At 38.7% G+C, this 23,736-nt stretch overlaps 1 protein-coding gene and 1 long non-coding RNA gene across 10 annotated transcripts in view; one reads left to right on the top strand and one right to left on the bottom strand.

Annotated features, from left to right (window-relative positions):
• Positions 1 to 23,736, bottom strand: part of LOC147580085 (uncharacterized) — a 323,282-nt gene that overhangs the window by 139,591 nt on the left and 159,955 nt on the right. The gene's annotated exons all lie outside the window — the stretch shown is intronic.
• LOC112855941 (T cell receptor alpha chain MC.7.G5-like) overlaps positions 19,005 to 23,736 on the top strand; it is a 167,161-nt gene continuing 162,429 nt past the window's right edge. The window contains exons 1-2 of the mRNA XM_086710174.1: positions 19,005 to 19,203; positions 19,375 to 19,678. Of these exons, the coding sequence (XP_086566300.1) occupies positions 19,020 to 19,203; positions 19,375 to 19,678 (488 nt within the window). The 5' untranslated portion in view covers positions 19,005 to 19,019. The remainder of the gene's footprint in view (positions 19,204 to 19,374; positions 19,679 to 23,736) is intronic.

Here is a 23,736-nt window from a genome sequence, read left to right as displayed (position 1 = left end):
CATTTATTCAACAAATATTTATACCACACCTATCATTTGTTCCTTTTGAAAACTTAAAAGCTGCCTAATACATTTGTATCACTGTTCATAGTTTACAAGGTCCTTTCTGACATTCCAATGTATCCTCATAAACAATTCTTTTCCTAGAGGTTGCCCAGAGTTCCTAGTGGTCTCCTGCACTTTCTTTGGGCCTTTTCAACATGCTGCCTACGTCTCCAAGACAGCAAGGAGAATCTCTCATCTTAGCTAATTCAGAAAACTTTCCTAATGTAACAAAAAAGCAGAGGCCTAGCCCGTCACCTTTGCATATTGTATTGGTTAGAAGCAAGTCACAGGTCCCTCCTACCTCAAAAGAAGGGATTAGCCAAAGGCATGGACACCAGGAGGCAGGAATTTATCTCTCTACCTTAGTTCACCATCTGACTCCCAAAGATTAATTAATATTCCTTCTACTTGCAAAATACATTCATTCACAAACACTCCCAATGAACCCAAGAGTCTCATCTCATATAGCGTCAGATCTCTTACAAAATCACATCATAAATGATGTCCAAGTCCAAATGCAGCTCCTGGGTGTCATCTGTTACGTACAGCTCCTGGGGCACAATTCCTCTCCATCTGTCAAGCTGCAAAACAAGCGACCTGCCCCAACACATCTAGATTACAGTGTTAGATCGCACATGACCAGGAAGGCACAGGTTAATAGCTATAGACATTTGGGTCCAAAAGAGGGGGAAATGAAAGGCAGAAATAAAGCTGGGCAAACCATAGGAGTTCCTTGATTCTATTTAAGGCCTGGAAATAATTCTCAACGGTGATCCGTTGGCTTTTACTTCTGCCCTCAGAGTCATCTCTTTTCTTTCACGAAAGGTAACACATGGATGCAGTTGAGTAGTTTTATAAACCTGCTTCCTGCCAGTAGAGTTTTAGGGATCTGACCTCCTCCTTTTATTCTATATTCTGTCCCTTTCAATCCAAGCTGGTAGTGTTTCTGCTGAAATCATTTTCTCAAACACCTCCTGGGTCTCCCCTGGTTTTAATGAAGTTTACTCTTTTTGAAAAAAGCCACATCCACAGGTCCTTTCCAGAAAAACTGCACCTGTGGCCCGTGCTCTGATGGCTGAGGGACCAATCTCTTAAGCTTCTTAGAAGTCCTATCGTTTGCTTGGGAGTCACATCCAAATCTCTTGAAAGAGCTCCTTGTGTGACTGAATACTCCCACCCCTCAATCCTTCTGAGGTTTTGATGAAAAGTTATGTAGTCACACTGTCAGTTTTTTCACTCTATCTTAATTTTAGCACCTTTTTCCATTTGAAGAGATTGAGAACTTTCAGATTCATCCAGTCCTGGTTCCATTTTGTTTAACAATTCTTCCCTCCATTTAGCTCTCTTCTCTTCATTTCAGCAGCAAGAAGAAACCAGGTGGAACCTTCATACGTTGCCTGAAATCTCCCCACCTCTACAACCAAGTTCAGCTTTCGCGTAACTATAGGAGGCAATTTCAAAATTTTTCTGCAACTCTTGACATGGATTCCCTTCCTCCAGTTCCCAATGACATATTCTTTACTTCCTTCTAAGACTTCACTAGCAGTATCCTTAAAGTCCGGATTTCTGTTAACCCTTAATACAGAGCAGATAGAGCTGTATCTAGAAACATTGCCAGCTTTCCCTCCCTGATGCACACCAGGAAGTCAGGATCATGCAGAAAGTCACTTTATAACTTAAAGTCTTGCCATCGGGCACAGATCTGACAGGTATTTCAAGGTGTTTCTCTCTTCCTTCCATCTGTTCCCAACTGTTCTACATCCACTATGTTTCTACATCCATAAATAAAAACTCCCAGAAAAAAACTTAGACAAAGTCAGTAGGACTACTAACAGTGTTTTGCTTCTTTTAGATAGAGACAGTGCAAGGAAAATTCTATGTATATGATTAGAAATAGAAAGAATTCCCAGGTAATGCAAACTGAGAATTCTTGGAGTTCTTGTATCCCCTGAGATCACAGTATGAGAGGGCCAGGCAATAAAGATAGAGAAGAAGGTACGAAAGTAGAGTAGCTGTACTTTATATTTGTTTGTTTGTTTGTTTGTTTGTTTGCTTGCTTGCTTGTTTGTTCACCAAAACTGAAAGGCTCTTATGACTTTTCAGATGTTGAACATAAGGAAGTTTGGCTAGAGGGCCTCATGAGGCCCTTAATTCTAATTTTTGTGATGCTATGATTTGAAAATATAAAATTTAAATTAGTGTTGGTGTTGAAGTAGAACTCTCATAATGCTAGTCTTGGCACTGAGTTCAAGCTCTTGATCAAGTTTCAGTTGAGAGCTCAGTGATGTTGGCCCCTATGAATATTCCAGCCAACCAGAACCCAGGGAAAACAGTGAAAAGTAAGGTCTAAGAATTAGGAGGCCAACTTGGATAATCAGCAATCAACTTATATATGAAAATGAGTACCTTCGTGGGCACATCACAAATATACACCAAAAATCTGTCATACTCAAACTCTAAGTCCCAGGGGGAGATTTGCTAAAACGGATTACCTCCCAGACTGGTAAACATACAGGTAAACCTACAGGTAAAATATCTCCTTTTTCCATCCCCTGACATCTTTTATTTACCCTGCTACTTACTATGAGTAATTCTGCTTCTGGGTATGTTTAGATTTATTTCAGAGCAGTTGCTTTCATTTTATTTTTAGTTTTTCACTCAAGTGTAAATGTTAATAAAGTGATACTAGAATGTGTCCCACATCCCCAGTGGTCTAGGTGTTCAGGACCAAGCACTTTTTGTTACAACTCCTCAATCCATTCTAATGTACCCCCAGCCCTGAGAACCACTGGCCTAGAATACTTTAAGGAGGCTACTCCTCTGTCTGGCCTCCAGGGGGCAATCGTGCCACTAACACAACTCTCAGAACAATGAGAAGATGCTGACACTCTCTGGGGGTGGGTGAGAGGCCTGACCTTAGGACAAAAAAGGAATAAGGATGAAAATTAGAAGCCTGAATAATATTGAGGTAGTTGAGGCCGAATCTCTTTAAAATTCTCCTAAAGTTTAGGAAAGTCTGTGAGCAAATCTTTTCCTTCTTCTGCAAGCACAATTGTCCCAATGGCTGCCTTAGTCCCAATCCCAGACTTGTAAACCTCTTTATTAGAAGGTCCCCACTTCATTTTCAATCCTTTGGATACGATTCCTTCTATAATGGTGGTTATAAAGGTTCATCCTTTGATACTCATGCCATGTGTGACTCTCCCGAGTGACAATTTCAGCCGCCAGGATTTCAGGGTTTTCTGAAATACTTCCCAGAAACATCCTGGAAAAAAGCCACAGAGGTTTATGGTTTCTTTTTAAAGATATATCAGGGTGATGGTGAGTTGTGGGGATGTGAGAGCCCAAATACATGATTAGTTCAAGCAGTTTAGGAGCTGCAAAAATAAACATTCAGCTGCCTACCTATCTGGTTAAGAATCAGTAGTGGAGTCTGGGACAGTGATCTTTTAGGAACAAACTTTTTAATCTCCTTTAAAAAATATTACAGGGGCGCCTGAGTGGCTCAGTCGCTTAAGCATCCGACTTCGGCTCAGGTCATGATCTCCCGGTCTGTGAGTTCCAGCCCCGCGACCGGCTCTGTGCTGACAGCTCAAAGCCTGGAGTCTGTTTCAGATTCTGTGTCTCCCTCTCTCTCTGACCCTCCCCCATTTATGTTCTATCTCTCTCTGTGTCAAAAATGAATAAACGTTAAAAAAATTATTACAAAGAAATTAGAGAAAAATTGTACCAATCTTAATAAATGCAATGGGTATGAACAAATAATTTCCAAATTACTAAAATAACAAATACAAATAAAAAGAATCCTCGGGGCACCTGGGTGGCTCACTCGGTTAAGTGTCCCACCTGGGCTCAGGTCATGATCTCGCGGTTTGTGAGTTCGAGCCTCGTGTCGGGCTCTGTGCTGGCAGTTCACAGCCTGGAGCCTGCTTCGGATTCTGTGTCTCCCTTTTTTCTGGCCTTACCTCACTCACACTCTCTCTCTGTCTTTCTCTCTGTCTCAAAAATAAATAAAAATAAAAAAAGATTTTTTTAATGTTTTAAAAGAGAGTAAGAGTAGGCAACAAAAGTAGGAGGATAAAAATAGTAATAATCAGTGCTAGAATTAAGGCAGTAGAGACAAAGAAGCAAAGGAAAGAATCCATTTAAAATGGTTCTTTGAAAATAATTAGAAAATGGACCATTCTCTAATAAAATTTATCAAGGAAATAAAGAACATAGAAAAATATTGTGTAAAGGAAGACTGTAGTTACAGACACAGTAAAAATTTAAATAATTATAAGAAGGCAGGAATAAATCCATACAAATTAATTAAAAACTTAAACAAAAAGTAAGACTTTCTAAAATTTGTCATCCAACAAAACTGGAAAGAAAAATTGAAAACTTGAATTTACAGGCAAATTAAAGAAATTTAAAACTCTAAAAAAAAACATGGTGTTTCACAGGCAAGTTACATCAAACCCAAGACCAATAATTTCCATTCCTGACTACTGAGAAAAATAAAAACAGGAAGACTACTACTCAACACATTTTATGAGACCAAGAGGACCACAATGACAATAATAAACAAAGGTGGATGACAAAGTACAATTATAGACCAATATCACCTATTAAAAACAATGACTGCTCCTAAAAATATTATCAAACTAGCACTGAATATTGAAAAGTAACACTAATACACCATGATCATTTAAGATTCACCCCAGGAGTATGAGGAAGGTTAAATATAAGGGCAACATACCACACATAAAGACAGTAACTATAAAATTATCTCACTAAACGAGAAAAGTGATTTGGTCAAGTTTAACATGTATGTCTAACTAAAACCTCTTCACAAACTAGGAAGAAAAGGGAACTTCCTTCACCTGAACAAGGGAATCTTTGAATTTGTTTTCAAAGGGCGATATTAAAAGCATTCCCTTAAAAACTTGAAAAAGAGAAAGATTTCCAATATTATTCTTTCTATTCTACATTTCACCAAATGTCTTAATGACTGCAGTAAAATAAGAAAAACATTAGAACTGGAAGGAGAAAATACATCTATCATTAATCACAGATAGTTGATTCCATGGCTGGGGGAGAAAGTGTATAAATGAGCCTAGAATATCTTCTCCTCCCAGAAAACTAGGAAACCATCACAGGTTACAGAGGCCATGTCACAAAGGCTCAGGAGCCAGCCTGAAAAGATTTCTGCTGGTAAAAATGGGACAATTCCCACATCAGTAAGACCATGAATCCAATCGCTAAAACACATCAAATACATCAAGTATGTTTAAATCCATGAGTTCCTAAAACAATCCTCCTTATTTACTTTTAGGGGTTTATTCTGGTTGCCTGAGATTTGCTTGGGACTATTTTGGTGTTTGTCCTGAGAAACGCCTCCATCTCAGGCAAGCAGGGATGGTTTGGTCACCCTAGAGGCGAATCAGCTCATTATCCTACAAACTGACAAATGAATGGAAAGAATCCTACACTTAACCTCAAAGTTAATCAAATAATTGACAAGGAAAAATTATCTTAACAGAAATGCTTCAGTTAAAAAATGAAGTAGAAATGATACAATTAGAATATCATTTTGCAAACCAACTCCCATTCAAACAATAGATCAACACACAGAGACACACACACACCAAAAGACAACCTGACGTTACATGCCTCCTGTGTAAAGGACACAACCCTATGATGTCTGGGATTTGCTTTAATCTAACCAGAACTGAAAGAGGTATAGATGTGTAGGGTGATGCGGGTGTAGACGAACAAGACTGGCCATGACTTGATAATTGTGGAACCTGGAAATGAGTACGTGCTCTTTCAATGTACTATTCTCTCTTTGGTACATGTTTGAATTTTCCATAATTAAAAACTTTAAAATAACATAGTTAACATACAAATAAATTGTCAGAAATGCAAAGACTTATACTTACAATTCCGACCAAATCTTATTTAAAACAGTCAAAGAGGAATCAAAACAATATCAATGATGTTTAAACAAATTAAGGTCTGCTTACACAACAGAGTAGTATGAAGCTGTAAAAATCACATTTCACATACATTTGAATGACATGGTGGCATATTTATATACATAGTGTTCAACACAAAGAAGATTTTTAATTGGATCCCAATTTCATTAGGGTATGCATACCTAATACTGAAAGAAATACATTAAAAATACTGAAAGAAATACAACAAAAAGTTATCTCTGGGTAATGAGTTTATGGTTCATTTTATTGCCTATTTTCTCCCTTTTCGTTATGTCCACACTGGACAAGTTTCCTTCATGATAAACCATACACGACATGTTACCGATCAATGAGACAAGAGAGGCCTGGAGGAAGAGGGCAGGAGGCAGGCACACACAGCAGGAAGTGTGACTAAGCTGACGTATGCAGAAACCCCACTGCCAGCCCTATAGAAGCAAGGCCACAGAGCCACCCAGCTCCAGTGACACTGCAAACGGCCTGGCAGGTGGCAGGCAGAACAAGAACCATTTAACCAGTGGGAAGGGCCCCAGGATGCAGTCCGGACTGCCCATTCTTTTGTGCACAGTGTTGGCCTTCATCCTCTTTGGTAAGGAGCCCACCACCCCAGCAGCCAGAGCCTGAGGGAGGGAGTTTGGGAAAGAAGTTAGAAGAGAACTTGACTGTGCCTTTCTCCACGTTGTTTTCTGGGTGAAAACCTGGCTATTTGTGACAGCTTTCTTGGGAGCAATGGCAGAAGCTAAGTTATTTTTTTCTTCTTTTCTATAGGTTCCAGCAATACACAGAGCATCACTCAATCTCCAAGTTCAGTGCAGGAAAAAGAGGGAGAATCTGTGACCTTGGACTGCCGTTTCACACTCAACTTTGATTACTACGTGATGAGCTGGTATCAACAGCTTTCCAATGGAAAAATGACTGAAATCATTTATCTTGTATCTACTAGCACAAACACTAGGGAAGGACGATATTCTGTGTCACATTGGGCAAGAGACAAAACCCTAAGGCTCACCATCACAGGCTTGATGCCCACAGACTCAGGCATCTATTTCTGTGCTCTTGGAAAAGCTCCACGGTGAGAGGAGTGACAGGGAGAGCCTTACAAAAACCCCCTGGGCTCAACACTTGCTCCAGGAGCTCAGGAGGAAACCACAGGACCAAAAAAAAAGGTATACAGAAGGCATGGTAGGCGACACTGGTGGGTCTAAAGAGGAAGCTGATGAATGTTCTAGCAACATTCTTCCCACATCTGGTATCAAAGGAAGAGTTGTGGTTACAAGATCCCAGCCTCAAGAGCATTTTCACCTCGAATCTGGTGCCTAAGGATGATCACATAGCCAATCAAGATATGCATCTGTCTCTTCTGCCTACCCAATATCCATCCCTCCTTTTCTGGTTGACAAGACCCTGATTTTCCCTGGATAAACAAACCACACCTCCTTTCACTCCATATTTGGTTTTAGATGAGGCTGACGTCAGCCTTGGACTCCCTGACCAATTAGCACAGTCCATCTCTCTGACCACAGTGATTGGTTTAAGGATAGGTACCTGTGCCAAGCCCACATCCCAAAACTTAATATGAAACTCTTATGAATACGGCTGGGGATGGAAGAGGCTAGGATACAACCATTCAGCTGCCAGCAGCCCTCTTCCCACCACAATGGAAGAACATGATCCTGAAAAGAGGGAGGGAAAATGAGCTCCCTTAACATTGTTTGAGGCCCTAGACCCTGCAGTGATTAGAAATGTACTTGGGATTTTTCTGTTGTAGATCCCAGCTGTCTTAGCTTGTGTTCCTCTAGAAGAAGACAAGGATTCAAGTGCAAGTGATTTAGTTGGGAGGTGATCCCAGGATCCATGGCAGAGGCAGTGGGAAGAGAGAAATGAAGGGAAGTCAGCCAGTGAAAAGCATATGTTTTAATGCAATCCCTATCAAAATACCACCAGCATTTTTCACAGAGCTAGAACAAACAATCCTAAAATTTGTATGGACCACAAAAGACCCTAAATAGCCAAAACAATCCTGAAAAAGAAAAGCAAATCTGGAGGCATCACTATCCTGACTTCAAGCTATAGTCATCAGGACTATATGGTACTGGCACAAAAACTGACACGTAGATCAATGGAATGAATAGAAAAGCTAGAAATGGACTCACAACTATATGTCAATTAATCCTTGAGAAAGCAGGAAAGAATAACCAGTGGAAAAAGACAGTCTCTTCAACAAATGGTGTTGGGAAAACTGGATAGCAACATGCAGAACAATGTAACTGGACCACTTTCTGGACCATACACAAAGATAACTTCAAAATTGATGAAAGACCTAAATGTAAGATAGGAAGCTATCAAAATCTTAGAAAAGAACACAGGCAGAAACCTCTTTGACACAGGCCACAGCAACTTCTTACTAGACACATTATCAGATCAAGGGAAACAAAAGCAATCATGAACTATTGGAACTTCATCAAGATAAAAAGCTTCTGCACAGTGAAGGAAACAATCAACAAAACCTACAGAATGAAAGAAGGTATTTGTAAACAACATATCTGAATAAGGGTTAGAATCCAAAATCTATAAAGAACTTAACCAAACTCAACACCCAAAAAAGAAATAATACAGTTAAAAAGTGGGCAGAAGACATGAAAGGATACTTTTTCAAAAAAGACATTCAGATGGCTAAGTCACATGAAAAGATGCTCCACATCACTCATCATCAGGGAAATACAATTCAAAACCACAATGAGACACCACCTCACACCTGTCTGATGCCTGAAATTGACAACACAATAAACAACAGATTTTGGCAAGGATGTGAAGGGGAACCCTCTAGCACTGTTGTTGGGTATAGAAACACGTGCAGCACTCTAGAGAACAGTATGGAGGTTTTTCAAAGTTAAAAATAGAACTACACTATCATCCAGCAATTGCAATACTAGGTATTTACCCAAAGAGTACAAAAATACAGATTTGAAGGGGTCCATGTACCCTGATGTTTATAGCAGCATTATCAACAGTAGCCAAATTATGGAGAGAGCCCAAATGTCCACCGAATGATGAATGGGCAAGGAAGACGTTCTATACACATACAATGGAATATGTATATTCAGCCATCAAAAAATGAAATCTTGCCATTTGCAACAATGTGGACAGAGCTAGAATGTATTATGCTAAGCGAACTCAGTCAGAGGAAGACAAATACCATATGACCTCACTCATATGTGGAATTTAAGAAAGTACAGATGAACATATGGGAAGGGGGTAAAGAAAAAAAGGAGAGAGGAATACAAACTGTAATGGACTCTTAATGATAGGGAGCATACTGAGGGTTGATGGAGGGAGGGGGGTGGGAGATGGGCTAGATGGGTGATGGGCGTTAATGAAAACACTTGTTTGGATAAGCACTGGGTGTTGTATGGAAGTGATGAATCACTGAATTCTACTCCAGAAACCAATATTGCGCTGTAACTCACTAACTAAAATTTAAATTAAAAAAAAAATTAGAAAAATCAACCCATCATTCAGGGCCTGTGTATTCTCAAGCCAACCGTCACTGTGAGCACCAAGACTTTCATCATACCAGGGAATTTTTGACAACCCATGGGAGACACTTGCCTCAACTTATCCTGCTTGAGGGCCAGAGAAGCTAGGAGATTGATACTCCTAATCCTGCATGTCACTGGTGGGGGACAGGGCCCAGGGATATGAGTGATGATTCCCCAGTACTTATGTCTGCCAAACAGCTGTGCAGTAAGAAAAAGCCCAAGTTCTGGCAGGAGGAAGGGGACAGCGTGCACTGAAGTCTTAAGCACAAAGGGATACAGGGAAGACACCAAAAATGCAACACAATTAATTTCTTTTTTTTTCATAAATTATTTTGAGTCAGGTTTTCTATCATTTGCAATCAAAAGAGACCTAACTAGAAACACTAATATAGACAACATTGGGTGAAACAAATTAACCAAACAAAATGGTTCAATACTACTTTTTAAAACTCCTGGCTTGCTGCAGGGGAGACAGGTTACAACTCCTCAGACTGTTCAGATTAGATCAGTTGTTCAGCCCTTTCCTCCCACATCATCCAGGGTGGTAAGGGGGAGGGACAAATTTAACACTGTACCTGTTATTACACTGACCATTTAACTGTTCTCTCCCCTTTCAGACTCTTCTGCTCAGGGTCACTTTGCTTACTGCTGCCATATTAATCTCCCTACTGTGTCCCTCCAAAGAATCTCGCTTGCTTAAGACTTCTGGATTCCTTGTGAGACTGTGCTTTTCCCAAATCCAAAGTCCTGCTCCTGCCAGCTGCTTCTCTGGAAATATGTTTCCTCCCCATTTCTACCTTTTGAACTCACTGTTTCTCAAAATCTAGGTCACATCTTTGACGTTTCTGAGGATAACCCAGAAGCAATGAGCATGCCTAGAACTCGTATCTTTGTTTCTAATACCATTTTTCAATACTAGTAACCAGGGTTCCTTGGAAAAATGGCTGATTCTAGGGCTGGGGCACTGAATATGCAAGATAAGTCCAAAGCATCTTAAAGTGTTCAAAAAACAACCAGTGCCACCAATGATGGGGCTATGTTAAGGGGACATAGGAGTCCCCTATGTCCCTAAGGGGACACAGGAGAAAGCTCCCTGCGGCCAAAGCTGGAACAATTTGAGCAACAAAATAAAGTCATGTTGAGTAATAGCCCAAGGTATAAAATAAGTACCCAAGAGTCACTGATATAAATGTATTATTGAATAAATGAGTCAGAACAGACAAACTTCCCATGCTTTAGAATTCTAAATAATTTATATAGATACTCCACATTTCCCACTCCTCAAGTCTGGCTGCACATAGTGAGTTCCTTTCAAAAGGCACAGTATGGAAAGGGTGACAAAAGAGCAACAGTGGATTGGGGTGCCTGGGTGGTTCAGTTGGTTAAGCATCTGACTCTTCATTTTGGCTCAGGTCACGATCTCACAGCTTGTGAGATTGAGTCCTGCATCGGACTCTGACAGTGCAGAGCTTGCTTGAGATTGTCTCTCTCCCTACCTCTCAGCCCCTCTCTCCCTGCTCTCTTGCTCTCTCTCTCTCTCAAAATAAATTAATAATCTTTAAAAAAGAAAAAGCAACAGTGGAGAAACCTGATAAACACCAGCTTAGTTCGAGGATCATGGTCAACATCACCAGAGATAAGTCATGTTGGTAGCATGTCCCCTTGATATGATGTGAAGAGAAATAGCACTTTACCTCTGTGGTCTTCCTCCCCAAATCCCATAACCCCAAGTAATCATGAGGAAATCATCAGAAATATCCCAATTGAGGGACATTCTGCAAAATATCTAACTAATAATCCTAAAATTGTCAAGGTCATCAAAAATAAGAAAAATCTGAGGGTGCGTCTGGGTGGCTAGTCAGTTGAGTGTCCAACTCTTGATTTCAGCTTGGGTCATTATCCCAGGGTTGTGAAATTGAGCCCTGTGTTGGCTTCCACACAGAGCATGTAGCCTGATAGGATTCTCTCTGTCTGTCTGTCTCTCTCTCTCTCCCTGTCTCTGTCCCTCTGCCCTTTTCCCTTGCTCATGCTCTCTCTCTCTAAAATCAAATAAAACTTAAATTTAAAAAAACATTAAAAAAAATTTTAAAAATCTGGGTGATTATCATAGCCAAGAGGAGCCTAAGGAGACATGAAAGCTAAATGTAATGTGGTCTCCTGGTGGGATTCTGCAGTAGATCAAGGACTTCAGGTAAAATCAAAGTAAATCTACTGAAGTATGAACTTTAGTCAATAATAATATATCAGTATTATTCCTGGTAATGGAATCCAGGGCAACGGTTCAGCTAACCACTTATTAAATTTGTTTCGAGAATGCGTTTTACCTTCTAATTTATTTATTCAACAAATATTTATACCACATCTATCATTTGTTCCTTTTGAACAGTTAAAAGCTGCCTCATACATTTGTATCACTGTTCACAGTTTACAAGGTCCTTTCTGACACTCCAATGTATCCTCAAAAACAATTATTTTCCTAGAGGCTGCCCAGAGTTCCTAGTGGTGTCTTGTACTTTCTTTGGACTTTTCAACATAGCTGCTTACATCATCAAGCCAACAAGGAGAATCTCTCATTCTACTCTTCTAAGACACAACCTTTCCTAATGTAACAGTAACAGAGGAATAGCCCATCACCTTTGCATATTGTGTTGGTTAGAAGCAAATCACAGGTCCCTCCTACACTCAAGAGAAGGGATTATCCAAAGGCATGGACACCAGGAGGAAAGGATTTATCTCTCTACCTTATCTCTCTACCTTAGTCCACCATCTGACCCCCCCAAAATTCATATCCCTCCTACTTGCAAAATACATTCACACACACTCCTAAAGACCCCAACAGTCTCATCCTGTACAGCATCAGCTCACTTACAAAAATCACATCATCTAAATGAGGTCCAAGTTCAAATGCAGCTCCTGGATGTCATCTGTTAGGTACAGCTCCTAGGACACAATTTCTCTCCATTTTTCAAGCTGTGAAACAAGCCATCTGCCTCAACACATCCAGATCACTATGTTAGATCACACATGACCAGGAAGGCACAGGTTAATAGCTATAGACATTTGGGTCCAAAAGAGGTGGGGAATGAAATGTAGAAAAGACTCACTGAAATCCAGCTGGGCAAACTTTAGGAGTTCCTTAATTAGATTTAAGGCCTGGAAATAATTCTCAACTGTGACCCTTTGGCTTTTACTTCTGCTCTCAGAGTCATCTCTCTTCTTTCAAAAAAAAAAAGTAACACATATTTGCAGTTGAGTAGTTTTATAAACCTGCTTCCTTCCAGTAGAGTTTTGGGGGTCTGACCTCCTCCTTTTATTCTGTATTCTGTCCCTTTCAATCCAAGCTGGTAGTGCTTCTGCTGAAATCATTTTCTCAAACACCTCCTGGGTCTCTGATGGATTTCAATGAATGTTACTCCTTAAAACAAAGGCACATCCACAAATTCTTTCCAAACAACCTGTACCTGTGACCCTTACTCAGAATTCTGAGGGACCATTCTCTTAAGCTTCCTAGAAGCCCTATTGTTTGGTTGGAAGTCACATCCAAATCTCTTGAAAGAGCTCCTTGTGTAACTGAATACTCCCACTCCTCAATCTTTCTGAGGTTTTGATGAAAGGTTAAATAGTCACACTGTCACTTTTTTTCTTTGTGCCACGCTCTTAAGTTTAGCATCTTTTTCCATTTGAAGAGCTTGAGAACTTTCAGATTCATCCAGTCCTGGCTCCTTTTTTTTTTTTTTTTTAACAATACTTTCCTCTATTTATCTCTCTTCTCTTCATTTCATTAAAAGCAGCAAGAAGAAACCCAGTGGAACCTTCATATTTTGCTTTGAAATCTCCCTACCTCTACAAGCAAGTTCAGCTTTCCACATAACTACAGGAGGCAATTTCAAATTTTTTCTGCAACTACTTGACATGGATTCCCCTCCTCCAGTTCCCAATAACATATTCCTTACTTCCTTTTGAGACTTCACTAGCAGTATCCTTACATATAGATTCTTATAACCCTTAATATAGGGCAGATAGAGCTGTATCTAGAAACACATTGCCGGATTTCCCTCCCTGATGCACACCAGGATGCCAGGACCATGCAGAAAGTCACTTCATAACTTAAAGTCTGGCCTTCAGGCCCAGACCTGAAAGGTATTTGAAGGACTGTGTCTCTCCTCCCTCCATGTATTCCCAATCGTTCTGCATCCACCATGTTTCTCCATCCAAAATAGAAACTCCCAGAAACAACTTAGGGAAAATCCGTAGGACTACTGGCAGTGCTTTGTTTGCTTCTTTTAGGTAGAGACAGTGGGGAAATTTTTCTACGGATATGAATACAAATGGAAAGAATTCCCAGGTAGTACAGCCTGAGAATTTTTGATTTTTTGTATCCCATGAGTTCAGAGTATGAGACAGACAGGTAATAAGGATAGAGAAGAAGGTACTAAATTAGGGTAGTTGTACTTTGTGTATTTGTTTGTTTGCCAAAACTCAAATGCTTTCATGGCTTTTTCAGATATTTAAAATAAGGAAGTTTGTCTAGGGACACTCAAAAGGCCCTTTAATTCTAATTTTTGTGATTCTATGATTTGAAAAGATAAAACTTAAATTAGTGCTTGTGTGAAGTATAACTCTGATAATGCGAGTCTTGGCACTGAGGCCAAGCCCTTGATGAAGTTCAGTTGAGAGTCAGTGATGTTGGTACCTATTAATATTCCAGCCACCCAGAACCCAGGGAAAGCTGAGTGAAAAGTAAGGTCTAAGAATTAGGAGACCAATTGGGTAATAAGCAGTCAACTTATATATATGAAAATGAGCACCTTTGCGGGCACATCACAAATATACACCAAAAATCTGTCATACTCAAACTCTAAGTCCCAGGGGGAGATTTGCTAAAATGGATTACCTCCCAGACTTGTAAACCTACAGGTAAAATATCTCCTTTTTCCATCCCCTGACATCTTTTATTTACCCTGCTACTTACTATGAGTAATTCTGCTTCTGAGTATGTTTAGGTTTACTTCAGAGCAGTTGCTTTCATTTTATTTTTTAGTTTTTCACTCAAGTGTAAATGTTAATAAAGTGATACTAGAATGTGTCCCACATCCCCAGTGGTCTAGGTGTTCAGGACCAAGCACTTTTTGTTACAACTCCTCAATCCATTCTAATGTACCCCCAGCCCTGAGAACCACTGGCCTAGAATACTTTAAGGAGGCTACTCCTCTGTCTGGCCTCCAGGGGGCAATCGTGCCACTAACACAACTCTCAGAACAATGAGAAGATGCTGACACTCTCTGGGGATGGGTGAGAGGACTGAACTTAGGACAAAAAAAAAAAAAAAAAAAAGGATAAGCTGAAAATTAGAGGCCTGAATAATATCAGGTCATTGAATGCAGAATCTCCTTAAAATTCTCCTAAACTTAAGGAAGCTCTGTGAGCAACTCTTTCCTTCATCCGCAAGCATAGTTTTCCCAACACCTGTCTTAGACCCAGTCTTCAGGCTTGTAAACTTCTCCATTGGGAGAGGCTCCACGTTTCATTAATAGTTCTTTGGATAAAATTCACTCTATAATGGTGGTTATAAAGATTCATCCTTTCCTTTCTTTCCCGTCCTTTCTTCCTCCTGCAAGAACAACTTGGTCAGAAGAAGTTGTTCCTTGTCTTGAGCAGGTCACCCTAACCTCTACATGTACCCATTGGTACTCATGTCATGTTTGACTCCTCTGGAATGACAATTTCAGCAGCCAGCATCTCAGGGTTTTCTGAAATAGTTCTCAGAAACAACCTGGATAAAGGTCACAGAGGTTTGTGATTTCTTTGTAAAGATTTATCAGGGTGACGGTGAGTTGAGGGTTGGGATGGCCTAGGCACATGGTTAGTTCAAGTCGCTCAGGAACTGTCAAAATAAACATTCAGCTGCCTACCTATCTGGTTAAGAATCAGCAGTGGAGTCTGGGACAATGATCTTTTATGAACAAACTTGTTCAAGCTCCTTATAATATAAAATATTATTACAAAGAAATTAGAGAAAAATTGTGCCAACTTCAAAAAACACAATGGCTATGAAAAAATAATTTCCAAATTAAAAAATAACAAATACAAAGATGAAAAGAATCCAACCTCATTGATAAACAAAGGCACAATAAAACAACAAGGAAGTAATATTTTTTCTCTACAAATTGACAAGTTTTTTAAAGCATTAGATGATGATGTCATAAAACTAAACTCTTGGAAAACACTATAGAAAGGTCAATTTGTACATTCGTGGTAAGGGTAATTTGTTAATAGATAAAGAATTATTTCATTCCATAAATCTACACCCAGAAATTTACCCCTAAGAAATAATAAGAAAAATAGACCACAAAAAAGCAAATCAGATAAGTATTAAAGAATCAATATCATACAGATCATGTTCTTTTACTCCAATGAATAAAGTTAGATACTATTAGTAAAAATACAACTATAAATAAAAAGAAATAGACTCATAAATAATTTATGAACCAGTGGTACCTGAATGGGTCAGTCAGCTAAGTGTTTGACTCTTGATTTCAGCTCAGGTCATGATCTCAGGTCATGATTTCAGGTCAAGTTCATAAGTTCAAGCCCCAGGTCAAGCTCTGGGCTGACAGAGCCCGCTCGGGATTCTCTCTCTCCCTCTCTCTATGCCCCTCCCCAACTCTCTTTCTCTAAATAAATAACCTTTAAAAAAATAAAATAAGTTATGAACTAGAAAAGAAATTAAAATGGAATTGTTAAAATATTTACAATGGAACAATCATGAAAGGTCTACATTTTAAAACTTGAGCAATGCAGCTAAGCAGCACACAGAGAGTTTTTATACCCTTAAAATATATCAAAACAAAAAGACTGAGCATAACGAACTAAACATTCAATCAGAAAGTTTTAAAAGAAAGTAAGAGTAAACAACAAAAGTAAGAGAACAAAAATAGTAATAATCAGTGCTACAATTAAGATAATAAAGAGAAAGAACCAAAGGAAAGAATCCATTTAAATTGGTTCTTTGAAAATAATTAGAAAATGGACAATTCTCTGATAAGATTTATCAGGAAATTAAGAATATATAAAAACATGGTGTAAAGGAAGATTGTAACTACAGACACAATGAAAATTTAAATGATTTTAAGAACGTGCAAGGAATAAATCCATACAAATTAATTTGAAAACTTGAACAAAATGTAAAACTTTCTAAAAATTATTGTCTAGCAAAACTGACAAGAAAACTTGAAAAGTTGAATTATAATGCACATTAAATACATTTAAAACTCTATGCAAAAATATGGTTTCACAGGCAAGTTACAACAAACCCAAGACCAATAATTTCCATTCCTGACTACTGAGAAAAATAAAAACAGGAAGACTACTACTCAACACATTTTATGAGACCAGGAGAACCACAATGATGAAAATAAACAAAGATAGATGACAAAGGACAATTATAGACCAATATCACCTATTAAAAGCAATGATTGCTCCTAAACATAATATTAAACAAGCATTGGATAATACTAATACTCCATGATCGATTAGGATTCATCTCAGGAATATGAGGAAGGTTTAATAATAGTACAACATATCACACATAAATGATATTAACTATAAAATTATGTCACTAAATGCAGAAAAGTGATTTGGTCAAGTCTAACATTTATTTCTTTTTTTTAAATTTTTTTTAACATTTATTCATTTTTGAGACAGAGAGAGACAGAGCATGAATGGGGGAAGGTCAGAGAGAGAGGGAGACACGGAATCTGAAACAGGCTCCAAGCTCTGAGCTATCAGCACAGAGCCCGACTCGGAGCTCGAACTCATGGACCGCGAGATCATGACCTGAGCCGAAGTCAGATGCCCAACCGACTGAGCCACCCAGGCGCCCCACTAACATTTACTTCTAATTAAAGTCTCTTCACAAATTCAGAAGAAAAGGGAACTTCTTTAATCTGATGAAAGGAATCTTTGAATTTGTTTTCAAAGTGAGATATTAAAAACATTCCCTTAAAATTTTAAAACAGTCAAAGATTTCCAACATTATTCTTTCTATTCTATATTTCAATAAATGTCTTAATGACTGCAGTAAAATTACTAAAACATTAGAACTGGAAAAAGAAAATACATCTATCATTAATCACAGATAGTTGATTCCATCGCTGGGGAAGAAAGTGCATAAATGAACCTAGAGTATCTTCTCCCAGAAAACTAGAAGCTATCACAGATTACAGAGGCCATGTCACAAAGGTTCAGCAGCCAGACTGAAAAGATTTCTGCTAGTAAAGAGGGGACAATTCCCACATCAATAAGACCATGAATCCAATCAACTAAAACACATCAACTATGTTTAAATCCATGAGTTCCTAAAACAATCCTCCTTATTTACTTTTAGGGGTTTATCCTGATTGCCTGAGATTTGCTTGGGACTATTTTGGTGTTTGTCCTGAGAAACACCTCCATCTCAGGCAAGCAGGGATGGTTTGGTCACTCTAGAGGCGAATCAGCTCATTATCCTACAAACTGACAAATGAATGGAAAGAATCCTACACTTAACCTCAGAGTTAATCAAATAATTGACAAGGAAAAATTATCTTAACAGAAATGCTTCAGTTAAAAAATGAAGTAGAAATGATATAATTAGAATATCATTTTGCAAACCAACTCCCATTCAAACAATAGATCAACACACAGAGACACACACACACCAAAAGACAACCTGACGTTACATGCCTCCTGTGTAAAGGACACAACCCTATGATGTCTGGGATTTGCTTTAATCTAACCAGAACTGAAAGAGGTATAGATGTGTAGGGTGATGCGGGTGTAGACGAACAAGACTGGCCATGACTTGATAACTGTGGAACCTGGAAATGAGTACGTGCTCTTTCATTGTACTATTCTCTCTTTGGTACATGTTTGAATTTTCCATAATTAAAAACTTTAAACCAACATAATTAACATACAAACAAATTATCAGAAATGCAAAGACATATTTACAATGCCCGCTAAATCCTATTTAAAACTGTCAAAAAAGGAAACAAAACAATGTCAAACAATAATATGTAAACAAATTAAGTGACACACAGCAGAGTACCTTGAAGCTGTAAAAATCACATTTCACGTACGGTTGAATGACATGGTGGCACATTCATATACATAATGTTCAACACAAAAAATACTTTTAATTTGATCCCAATTCCATTAAAATGTGCACATTTGCATTAAAAAATACTGAAAAAAAATGCAACAAAATGTTAACAGCATTACCTCTGGGTAATGAGATTATTACCAACCTCCTGGTTGGATTTTATGTCTACTTCTCCCCCTTGGTTATGTCCACATTGGGCAAGTTTTCTTTCATGATAACCATACATGACATGTTATCTATCAGTTAGACAAGAGAGGCCTGGAGGAAGAAGCAGGAGGCAGGCACACACAGCAGGAAGTGTGACTAAGCTGACGTATGCAGAAACCACACTGCCAGCTCTATAGAAGCAAGACCACAGAGCCACCCAGTTCCAGTGACACTGCAAAGGGCCTGGCAGGTGGAGACCAAACAAGAGCCATTTCACTAACAGGAAGATCCCCCAGGATGCAGTCCAGACTCCCCGCTCTATTGTGCACAGTGGTGGCCTTCATCAGCTTTGGTAAGGAGCCCACCACCCCTGCAGCCGGGGCCCAAGGGAGGAGGTCTGGGAAAGAAGTTAGAAGAGAACTTAGCTGTGCCTTTCTCCGTTTTCTGGGTGAAAACCTGGCTATTTGATAGCTTTCTTGAAAGCTTTGTCAGCAGCTAAGTTATTTTTCCTTCTTTTCTACAGGTTCCAGCAATACACAGAGCGTCACTCAATATCCAAGTTCGGTGCATAAACAAGAGAGAGAATCTGCGAATTTGTTCTGCCGTTTCACACTCAGCTATACTTACTATGTGATGAGCTGGTTTCAACAGCCTTCCAATGGAAAGATGACTGAAATCATTTATCTTTATTCTGATAGCACAAACACTAAGAAAGGACGATATTCTGTGTCATATCAGGCAAGAGAAAAAGCTCTAAGGCTCACCATCACAGGCTTGATGCCTACAGACTCAGGCGTCTATTTCTGTGCTGTTGGAGAAGCTGCACGGTGAGAGGAATGACAGGGAGAGCCTTACAAAAACCCCCTGGGCTCAGCATGAAACCGTCACCTGCTCCAGGAGCTTAGGAGAAAACAACCCACAGAACAGGAAAAGGTAAACAGAAGGTAGGGTGGGTGGCACTGGTGGGTCTAGAGAGGAAGCTGATGAATGTTCTAGCAATAATCTTCCCACATCTGGTATCAGATGAAGAGTTGTGGTTACAAGATCCCAGTCTCACAAGTATTTTCATCGCAAAATCCCATAACCAATCAGGATATGCATCTGTCTCTTCTGCTGCCCAACATCCATCCCTCTGTTTCTGGTGACCACACCTGGATTTTCCCTGGATAACCAAGCCACGCGTCCTCCTACCCCATGTTTGGGTTTAGATGAGGCCGACACCAGCCTTGGACTCCCTGGCCAATTAACATACTTCTCTCTCTGACCACAGTTAATTGTTTCAAGGATGGGTACCTGCCCCAAGTCTACATCCCAAAACTTAATATGAAACTCTTGGGAATACTGCTGGGAATGTAAGTGGCTAGGATACAACCATTCAGCTGCCAGCAGCCCTCTTCCCACCACAAAGGAAGAGTATGATCCTGAAAGAGAGAGAGTGAAACTGAGCTCCCTTAACATTGTTTGAGGTCCGGACCCTTAGTGATTAGAAATGTACTTGGGATTTTTCAGTTGTATACCCACACTGTCTTCACTTCTGTTCCTCCAGAAGAAGGTAAGGATTCAAGTGCAAGTGATTTAGTTGGGAGGTGATCCCAAGATGCAGGGCAGTGGCAGTGGGAAGAGTGAAAGGAAAGGATGTCAGCCAGTGAAGTTCATGTGTTTTAATGCAATCCCTATCACATACCACTAGCATTTTTCACAGAGCTAGAATAAACAATCCTAAAATTTGTATGAAACCCCAAAAGACCCTAAATAGCCAATGCGATCTTAAAAAGAAATGCAAAGCTAGAGGCATCACTAATCTGGACTTCAAGCTATAATACAAAGCTGTAATCATCAGGACAGTATGGTAATGGCACAAAAACAGACACCAAAATCAATGGAACAGAATAGAGAATCCAGAAGTGGAGCCATAAGTGTATGTTCAAGTACCTTTGAAAGCAGGAAAGCAGGTTCCTTTGAAACCAATGGAAAAAAGACTGTCTCTTCAACAAATGGTGTTGGGAAAACTGGACAGCAACATGCAGAAGAATGAAACTGGACCACTATTTGGACTACACACAAAAATAAATTCAAAATGGGTGAAAGACCTAATTGTGAGACAGGAAACCATCAAAATTCTAGAAAAGAGCACAGGCAGAAACCTCTTTGGCCGTGGCTAATGCAACTTCTTACTAGACACATTGCTTGAGGCAAGGGACCCAAGAGCAAACATGAACTATTGGGACCTCATCAAGATAAAAACCTTCTGCACAGTGAAGGAAACAATCAACAAAACTTACAGAATGGAAGAAGATATTTGCAAACAACATATCTGAATAAGGGTTAGAATCCAAAATCTCTAAAGAACCTAGTCAAACTCAACACCCCCCAAAACAAATAATCCAGTTAAGAAATGAGCAGAAGACATGAATAGGCACTTTTCCAAAGAAGACATCCAGAGACTAATAGACACATAAAAAGATGCTCCACATCACTCATCATCAGGGAAATACAAATCAAAATCACAATGAGATACCACCTCACACCTGTCTGAATGGCTAAAATTAACAACATAAGAAACAACAGGTATTGGCGAGGCTGTGGAGAAAGGGGAGTCCTCTTGCACTATTGGTGGGACTGCAAACTGGTGCAGCCATTCTGGAGAATTGTATGGAGGTTCCTTAAAAAGTTAAAAATAGAACTACCCTATGGTCCAGCAATTGCACTAGTGTTTACCCAAAGGACACAAAAATTCAGATTTGAGAGGTACATGAACCCCAATATTTATAGCAGCATTTTCAACAATAGCCAAACTATGGATAAAGCCCATATGTCCATCAACTAATGAATGGATAAAGAACTGGTGATATATAATATACAATGGAATATTAATCAGGCATCAAAAAAAGGAATAAGGAAATAAAGAAACAGTTTGGGTTTCTCTCTCTCTCCCTCTGCCCCTCTCCCCAGCTCATGCTGTCTCCCTCCCTCCTCCCTCCCCCCCTTCTCTAATATAAAATAAAATTTAAATTAAAAAGAAAGTTTAAGAAAAATAAGAAAAACCTGAGAATTAGTCATAGCCAAGAGGAGCCTAAGGAGACATGAAAACTAAATGTAATGTGGTCTCTTAGTGGGATTCTGTAGTAGATAAAGGACATTAGGTAAAATCAAAGTAAATCTAGTAAAGTATGAGCTTCAGTTAATAATGTATCAGTATTGTTTTATTAATTGTGGCAAATGTACCATTGTAAGATGTTAATAGTAAGGGAAACTGGGTGTGCAGTGTATGGAATCTATGTGTACTATTTTCATGACTTTTCTATAAATCTATAACTGTTCTAAAATTACACTTATTATAAAAACTTACAAAACTATAGGTTTCATATGACCTGCACTTTGTGGAGGAAGAATTACAATTTTATGTATAGTCATATCATTATTTATACATCAAAAGGAGTCTTGAACTGTGCTGTGCAAACACAGCCAGAGGGTACAGTGGTTATGGGACACGTGGATTGTGACTAGTCCAAATTAAGATGTGCTGTGTCAAATATACACCAGCTTTCAAAGACTTCCATGAAGAAAAAAATATAAACATTCACATTAATATTTATTTATTAACTAATGTTGAAATGATATTTGGGGTTTATCAGGTTAAATAACATATTTTTAAAATTAATTTTATATATTTATTTATAGTTTCTTTTAATGTGACTCCTAAAAAATTTAAATTATTTATGTGGTTCAGATTGTATTTCTATTGATAGCAGTGGTCTAAAAGGATAGACATGAAATGTTAGCAATTGTTATTCCTGATAGTGGAATCCAGGGTAACATTTTAGCTTAGCTTTTTTTTTTCTCTTTTTTTTTTTTTTTGAGAGATCTTGAAGGAAGCAATTTATTACATAATAAAAGAGGGATACACAACCTTAGTACCATAAAATTAAGATGGAAGATAACAGTGTGGGCTTGCAGTAGGAGTAGGAGTCTGTGAACCATTTTCCAAAAAAGAATTGAACCAGGGGGCCCGGTTGGCTCAGTCGGTAGGGCATGCAACTCTTGATCTTGGGGTCATAAGTTAGGGCCCCACGTTGTGGGTAGACATTACTTAAAATAAAAAGAATTGAACCTGAATTTTAAGGATCAGTGGGATTTTACAAAATGGACAGGAGGTAAGTCATTCCCTGTGAAAAGTGAAGGCTTAGCATTTTTTTTATTTTATTATTTATTTATTTATTTATTTATTTATTTATTTATTTATTTTATTATTTTATTTTTTATTTATTTTATTTATTTATTTTTTATTTTTTATTTTATTATTGTTTTATTATTTATTTATTTTATTTTAAAATAAAAAGAATTGAACCTGAATTTTAAGGATCAGTGGGATTTTACAAAATGGACAGGAGGTAAGTCATCCCCTGTGAAAAGTGAAGGCTTAGCATCGTGAAAGTTTTTCTCTCTTGGGCAAGGAAGAGAGGCTAGTGAACTGAAATGAGCTCTAAAGAAATGAGTTAGTGTTTGTTGGATGCATGGATGGATGGATGGATGGATGATTAGATAATAGATGATAGATAGATAGATAGATAGATAGATGAATGAATGAATAAAGAATAGACAGATAAATCCGCAAGTTTTGAGGCTGGGCTCAAATTTTACCGAGAATGTCTCCCAACAAAGAAGCATGATGATAAGTTGTATTCTTTTTGCAGAGCAACCTGGCTATTTTTGTCCAGCTGAATGAAAGGAATTGTGGGTATCCAAAATCACATTGAATTAAGACATTTGAATGTGGTCAGAACTACAGGGATATGCCTAGGCTTAGGATCTAATCAGGGTAGTGTGGCCTTTTAACATTATGTGTGGGTGTGTTTTCTCACAAACACATGTGCAGAGACACACA

Source organism: Puma concolor, chromosome B3 (genome assembly GCF_028749965.1).
Source record: "Puma concolor isolate L17-30 chromosome B3, mPumCon1.1.hap2, whole genome shotgun sequence".
NCBI lineage: Eukaryota > Metazoa > Chordata > Mammalia > Carnivora > Felidae > Puma > Puma concolor.
Note: the sequence above shows the minus strand (reverse complement) of the source record. Positions and strands in the feature narration are given on the sequence as shown.